We start from the raw sequence: 7,890 nt of genomic DNA, 5'->3' as shown, positions 1-7,890 counted from the left end.
TGGGCTGGAGCAGACTCTCTCTCTCTCTCTCTGTCTCTCATTCTCTCTCTGTCTCTGTCTCTCATTCTCTCTATGTCTCTGTCTCTCATTCTCTCTCTCTCTCTCTCTCTCTGTCTCTCATTCTCTCTCTCTCTCTGTCTCTCATTCTCTCTCTCTCTGTCTCTCATTCTCTCTCTCTCTCTGTCTCTCATTCTCTCTCTCTGTCTCTCATTCTCTCTCTCTCTCTGTCTCTCATTCTCTCTCTCTCTCTGTCTCACATTCTCTCTCTCTCTCTCTCTCTCTGTCTCTCATTCTCTCTCTCTCTCTGTCTCGCATTCTCTCTCTCTCTCTCTCTGTCTCTCATTCTCTCTCTCTCTCTGTCTCTCATTCTCTCTCTCTCTCTCTCTGTCTCTCATTCTCTCTCTCTCTCTCTGTCTCTCATTCTCTCTCTCTCTCTGTCTCTCATTCTCTCTCTCTCTCTGTCTCTCATTCTCTCTCTCTCTCTCTCCTCTCATTCTCTCTCTCTCTCTGTCTCTCATTCTCTCTCTCTGTCTCTTTCTCTCTCTCTCTCTGTCTCTCATTCTCTCTCTCTCTGTCTCTCATTCTCTCTCTCTCTCTGTCTCTCATTCTCTCTCTCTCTCTGTCTCTCATTCTCTCTCTCTGTCTCCTCTCATTCTCTCTCTCTCTATGTCCCTCATTCTCTCTCTCTTTGTCTCTCATTGTCTCTCTCTCTCTGTCTCTCATTCTCTCTCTCTCTCTGTCTCTCTCTGTCTCTCATTCTCTCTCTCTCTCTGTCTCTCATTCTCTCTCTCTGTCTCTCATTCTCTCTCTATCTCTCTCTCATTCTCTCTCTCTCTCTGTCTCTCATTCTCTCTCTCTCTCTCTCTCTCTCTCTGTCTCTCATTCTCTCTCTCTCTCTCTGTCTCTCATTCTCCCTCTCTCTCTCTCTCATTCTCTCTCTCTCTCTGTCTCTCATTCTCTCACTCTCTCTCTCTGTCTCTCATTCTCTCTCTCTCTGTCTCTCATTCTCTCTCTCTCTCTGTCTCATTCTCTCTCTCTCTCTCTGTCTCTCATTCTCTCTCTCTCTCTGTCTCTCATTCTCTCTCTCTCTCTCTCTCTCTTCCCTTTTCTTTTCGCCCATCTCAGACGGAAAAGGCGGAACTTCAGCAAGCAGGCCACGGAGATCCTGAACGAGTACTTCTACTCACACCTCAGCAACCCTTACCCGAGCGAGGAGGCCAAGGAGGAACTAGCAAAAAAGTGCAGCATCACTGTGTCCCAGGTGAGTGACGCTACAATACACATCCACCACCTGATACGTATATATGACTTCATGAGAGATAAAGTACCGCTTGTCTAGTGTTGCCAGTAACACTATTCTGTCATCTACTTTTGAGTACCAGTGAATTGAGTATACCTTTGAGGGCTCCTGATTGGCTGAAGGTTGTGGCTACCAGGAAGTGACATGAACATGCATTGTTTTACAGTTGGCTGTAGATTCCTTCCCAATGTGCATGCCCCCCCCGCCCCCCCCCCCCCCCCCCCCCCCCCCCCCCCCATCATTCCCACCTGCCACGTGTGTGTGTGTGTATTGTGTATGTGTTGTCTCGGTCTGTCAGATCTGCTCAGCCTTGTGACACTGTGACAGCGGTGAAAGGGAACTGGAGCGTGTGATGCTGGACGGAGCGTTCGGTCGCTGCGCTAGCCAAGCGCTACGTGCTAACACGTATTTAAAAAAAAAAAGTGACCTGCATAGGCCGTGCGTAGGTGGTCACCATTCCTCCAACCCCCTACTCCAACACAACTAGACCTTCTTATCTATAGGCATTATACGTTCTTCAACGGAAAGCCCTATTTTACCCCAAGCATGTTTCCTTTTCCCAATGTCCCCCCTCCCCTGCTCCTAACAACCACATCAACGTCTACTTATCTAGTTACTATCATGTGAGAAACTACTCTCAAATCTTTAATTAACAGTATTCCTCAGTTAGGATTTCTAGTGGTTCTGTTTTCTTGGTCCCCCCCAAAAAAATATAAGCGATCATCCCAGTTTGCGTCACAAAAAAAATAAAAAAAATGTCCTTTTGAAATTTGGGTCTGTAGTAGTACTTGGTGCCTTCCAGCGAAAATTTGTCCCCCCGCCATTTTATTTTTCTCCGTGTCGTTAAGCCGTAAAGCATCTGATGTGAAATGTTGTCTCTTTTGTGTTGGGGGAGGGGGTGTGGCCTGAGTGCAGACCTGTCATATGCTGTAAAAAGCCCATTCTTTTCTGCCTTCAGGGTGTGGGAACCACCATCACAGTGTCACAGGTATGTTACGATCTCTCTCCTCATCTGCTCTGTGTTTTTCCTGTTGTCGTATGTCCATGTTCTATGATAATAATGTATGTTTTCTCAATACACAGTGGCAGGCTACTGTTCACATGGGACAAGATATACAGATGTATGTACAGTGGGGCAAAAAAGTATTTAGTCAGCCACCAATTGTGCAAGTTCTCCCACTTAAAAAGATGAGAGAGGCCTGTAATTTTCATCATAGGTTCATCATACACTTCAACTATGACAGACAAAATGAGAGAAAAAAAATCCAGAAAATCACATTGTAGAATTTTTTATGAATTTATTTGCAAATTATGGTGGAAAAAAAGTATTTGGTCAATAACAAAAGTTTATCTCAATACTTTGTCAAAAACCCTTTGTTGGCAATGACAGAGGTCAAACGTTTTCTGTAGGTTTTCACGGCGGTGTGTTTGGGATCATTGTCATGCTGAAAGACCCAGCCACATTTCATATTCAATGCCCTTGCTGATGGAAGGAGGTTTTCACTCAAAATCTCATGATACATGGCCCCATTCATTCTTTCCTTTACACGGATCAGTCGTCCTGGTCCCTTTGCAGAAAAACAGCCCCAAAGCATGATGTTTCCACCCCCATGCTTCACAGTAGGTATGGTGTTCTTTGGATGCAACTCAGCATTCTTTGTCCTCCAAACACGACGAGTTGAGTTTGTACCAAAAAGTTATATTTTGGTTTTATCTGACCATATGACATTCTCCCAATCTTCTTCTGGATAATCCAAATGCTCTCTAGCAAACTTCAGACGGGCCTGGACATGTACTGGCTTAAGCAGGGGGACACGTCTGGCACTGCAGGATTTGAGTCCATGGCGGCGTAGTGTGTTACTGATTGTAGGCTTTGTTACTTTGGTCCCAGCTCTCTGCAGGTCATTCACTAGGTCCCCCTGTGTGGTTCTGGGATGTTTGCTCACCGTTCTTGTGATAATTTTGACCCCATGGGGTGAGGTCTTGCGTGGAGCCCCAGATCGAGGGAGATTATCAGTGGTCTTGTATGTCTTCCATTTCCTAATAATTGGTCCCACAGTTGATTTCTTCAAACCAAGCTGCTTACCTATTGCAGATTCAGTCTTCCCAGCCTGGTGCAGGTCTACAATTTTGTTTCTCGTGTCCTTTGACAGCTCTTTGGTCTTGTCCATAGTGGAGTTTGGAGTATGACTGTTTGAGGTTGTGGACAGGTGTCTTTTATACTGATAACAAGTTCAAACAGGTGCCATTAATACAGGTAATGAGTGGAGGACAGAGGAGCCTCTTAAAGAAGTTGTTACAGGTCTGTGAGAGCCAGAAATCTTGCTTGTTTGTAGGTGACCAAATACTTATTTTCCACCATAATTTGCAAATAAATTCATTCAAAATCCTACAATGTGATTTTCTGGATTGTTTTTCTCTCATTTTGTCTGTCATAGTTGAAGTGTACCTATGATGAAAATTACAGGCCTCTCATCTTTTTAAGTGGGAGAACTTGCACAATTGGTGGCTGACTAAATACTTTTGTTGCCCCACTGTACAGTATAGGAAAAACATTCAAAAAATCCACACAACACATCCACATACATGCACGCGCACAGAAAACCACTAACAGTCTTCATGACAGTTGCATGCAGTTTTACAGAACAGACTACAGAGCAGACTACAGAGCAGACTACAGAGCAGACTACAGAGAAGACTGCAGAGCAGACTGCAGAACATACTGCAGAGCAGACTACAGAGCAGACTACAGAACATACTACAGAGAAGACTACAGAGAAGACTGCAGAGCAGACTACAGAGAAGACTACAGAGCAGACTGCAGAGCAGACTACAGAACATACTACAGAACATACTACAGAGCAGACTACAGAGCAGACTACAGAACATACTACAGAGAAGACTGCATAGCAGACTACAGAACATACTACAGAGAAGACTACAGAGCAGACTGCAGAGCAGACTACAGAACATACTACAGAGAAGACTACAGAGCAGACTGCAGAACAAACTATAGAGAAGACTACAGAGCAGACTGCAGAGCAGACTGCAGAACAGACTAGAGAGCAGACTACAGAGCAGACTACAGAGCAGACTACAGAACAGGCACTGTCTCCCTTCGTATGGAAGAAGAAGGAGCACCATGGATATGTCACTACACATATTGTATACAGGTAGTGGTCACTCTCAATGGATCAGAGCCCCTCACCTGTAGCCTGACTGACAGATCTACCAACCTTTTGGCTGTCTTACTTTACAGCTTTGTTTGAGTTAGTGGGAGTCTCTGAAGTAGACATTATCCATTAGGTTGTATGAACATCTCAGACGGAACATCAATCTAACGTGGTTGACAGGGGGGAGTCTATTGGCCTGGGGTGAGGAGGAGGAGAGGAGGAGCGGAGGAGAGGAGATGCTAGTGAATTATTGAGCGCAGCTGTTTGGTTTCTCTCTCTGGTGAGTTGGGGGGAGAGGCCGGAGTTGTCAGGTCCCGGTATGGAGCAATACGTCTCAGACTCCCTCTTTCTGTGCTCTCTCTGTTAAACTGTATCTAGCTCTCTCGCTGTGTCTCTCTCTGTGTCTCTCTCTCTCTCTCTCTCTCTATCTTTCTCTCTGTCTCTCTCTCTGTATCTCTCTCTCTGTCTCTCTCTCTCTCTCTTTCTCTCTCTCTCACCCTCCCTCTTTCTGTGCTCTCTCTGTTATACTGTATCGACCTCTCTCGCTGTGTCTCTCTCTCTCTTTCTCTCTCTCTCTCTCTCTCTCTATCCCTCTCTCACCCTCCCTCTTCCTGTGCCCTCTCTGTGCTCTCATATGTACTCTCTCTCTTTCTCTTTCTCTCCATCTTTCTCCTTCCCCCTCTCTCAGAGGTCAGATGACTTCCTCTGTTTATCTGTCTCTCACAGATTGTGTTTTAGGCTAGGTAGCCTAGCGGGTAGAGAGGTGAGCCAGCAGCCGGAGGGTTTCCAGTTCGATTGCCAGGTCTGATGGGGAAATCATTTGACGGGAAGCATGCTGGCAGCCGGAGGGTTGCCTGTATCAAATCCTAGATGCTATTGCCTGCCGTTGTGCCCTTGAGCACAGCACATAACCTCCGACAATAACTGTTCCACAGGCACCCAGTGTAACAGTCCCTTGCTCCAACCTCAAAATGTCTGTAACAGTCCCCTGCTCCAACCTCTCCAACCTCTATATGTCTGTAACAGACCCCTGCTCCCGCCTCTCCAACCTCTATATGTCTGTAACAGTCCCCTGCTCCAACATCTATATGTCTGTAACAGTCCCCTGCTCCAACCTCTATATGTCTGTAACAGACCCCTGCTCCTGCCTCTCCAACCTCTATATGTCTGTAACAGTCCCCTGCTCCAACATCTATATGTCTGTAACAGACCCCTGCTCCAACCTCTATATGTCTGTAACAGTCCCCTGCTCCAACCTCTATATGTCTGTAACAGACCCCTGCTCCAGCCTCTCCAACCTCTATATGTCTGTAACAGTCCCCTGCTCCAACCTCTATATGTCTGTAACAGTCCCCTGCTCCAACCTCTATATGTCTGTAACAGACCCCTGCTCCAGCCTCTCCAACCTCTATATGTCTGTAACAGTCCCCTGCTCCAACCTCTATATGTCTGTAACAGTCCCCTGCTCCAACCTCTATATGTCTGTAACAGTCCCCTGCTCCAACCTCTCCAACCTCTATATGTCTGTAACAGTCCCCTGCTCCAACCTCTATATGTCTGTAACAGTCCCCTGCTCCAACCTCTCCAACCTCTATATGTCTGTAACAGTCCATTGCTCCAACCTCTATATGTCTGTAACAGACCCCTGCTCCAGCCTCTCCAACCTCTATATGTCTGTAACAGTCCCCTGCTCCAACCTCTCCAACCTCTATATGTCTGTAACAGTCCCCTGCTCCAACCTCTCCAACCTCTATATGTCTGTAACAGTCCCCTGCTCCAACCTCTGCCTCTGTATGTCTGGTTGTCTATGGGAGGTTGAGATAAAGCAGATGTCCCATTTCAGTTCGGACCTTGTGTCTTCTATGTCTTCGCGGTTCCTTTCTTGCTTAATTCATGCATCTCCACTACCATCTCCACTACCATCTCCACTACCATCTCCACTTGCATCTCCACTACCATCTCCACTACCATCTCTCCAGTAGCATCTCCACTAGCATCTCCACTATGTCTGTAACAGTCCCCTGCTCCAACCTCTATATGTCTGTAACAGACCCCTGCTCCAACCTCTATATGTATGTAACAGTCCCCTGCTCCAGCCTCTCCAACCTCTATATGTCTGTAACAGACCCCTGCTCCAACCTCTCCAACCTCTATATGTCTGTAACAGTCCCCTGCTCCAACCTCTATATGTATGTAACAGACCCCTGCTCCAACCTCTCCAACCTCTATATGTATGTAACAGTCCCCTGCTCCAGCCTCTCCAACCTCTATATGTCTGTAACAGTCCCCTGCTCCAACCTCTCCAACCTCTATATGTATGTAACAGTCCCCAGTGGAGATGTTACATACATCTCCACTGGCATCTCCACTAGCATCTCCACTAGCATCTCCACTAGCATCTCCACTGGCATCTCCACTAGCATCTCCACTAGCCTCTCCACTGGCATCTCCACTAGCCTCTCCACTAGCCTCTCCACTAGCCTCTCCACTAGCATCTCCACTAGCATCTCCACTGGCATCTCCACTGGCATCTCCACTAGCCTCTCCACTAGCATCTCCACTGGCATCTCCACTAGCATCTCCACTAGCCTCTCCACTAGCATCTCCACTAGCATCTCCACTAGCATCTCCACTGGCATCTCCACTGGCATCTCCACTAGCATCTCCACTGGCCGTCTCCATCTTTCCTCCTCTCTCTATTCTCCTTGTAGCTCTTGAACCAGTAGCCTAGCCCGATCCGTTTTCCCAGACGTATCAATATAGTTTGGTCACTTATTTTGAGAAATTAAAAAATATATATATTCGAGAAAAGAAGGACCTTGCTCTTGCTCGCTGGATACAAAATAGGCAACAGTGTTCACAGAGTGAACTAGAGAGAAGTCTGAGTGCTTCTCTGGTGTGATGTGATACTTTCAGTCTAATTTGCATAAACATTGTGATTGGATGATAGCTATGGAGGTTATTGAATCAGGATAAAATGATCTCTCTTCGAGCTCATTAACGATAGAATGTTCGTATTTGAACATAGCCCGAAAGGCCAGTGTCGTTGGCCAATGACAGGACTGGAAAGAAGTGGAATGTAGTTGCTGAACAGAGACAATAACCAGGCTATAATAGACAGACCTATCCTGACAATCTTTAGAAAATGTGCCACTTTCTTGGAATGAATTTTTGTGTTGTAAAATGCATGAGCCACGGTAACAACCATTGAAAGTCAATGTGTTTTATTTCTATGGTCACAACATTGACATTAGACAGTAGCTTAGTCCAAATGTTTATTCTCCTAGATGGAATTACTCATCACACTCGTTGGTGACAGCTGTAGAGAGATTGGTGATGGACCGCGTCTAATAGTTGGCTGGCCATCCACACGACAGTCCTGATTGGTCCTTGCAGACTCTGGGACTGGAATATGAG

At 46.2% G+C, this 7,890-nt stretch overlaps 1 protein-coding gene across 1 annotated transcript in view; it reads left to right on the top strand.

Annotated features, from left to right (window-relative positions):
• The window catches only part of LOC110523137 (pre-B-cell leukemia transcription factor 3), a 118,826-nt gene that overhangs the window by 82,330 nt on the left and 28,606 nt on the right, over window positions 1-7,890 (top strand). The window contains 2 exon segments of the mRNA XM_036976689.2: window positions 1,126-1,261; window positions 2,259-2,288. Of these exon segments, the coding sequence (XP_036832584.2) occupies window positions 1,126-1,261; window positions 2,259-2,288 (166 nt within the window).

Source organism: Oncorhynchus mykiss, chromosome 5, assembly GCF_057628025.1.
Source record: "Oncorhynchus mykiss isolate SJ-2025 chromosome 5, ASM5762802v1, whole genome shotgun sequence".
Classification (NCBI taxonomy): Eukaryota; Metazoa; Chordata; class Actinopteri; order Salmoniformes; family Salmonidae; genus Oncorhynchus; species Oncorhynchus mykiss.
This window is presented reverse-complemented; position numbering and strand designations above follow the sequence as displayed.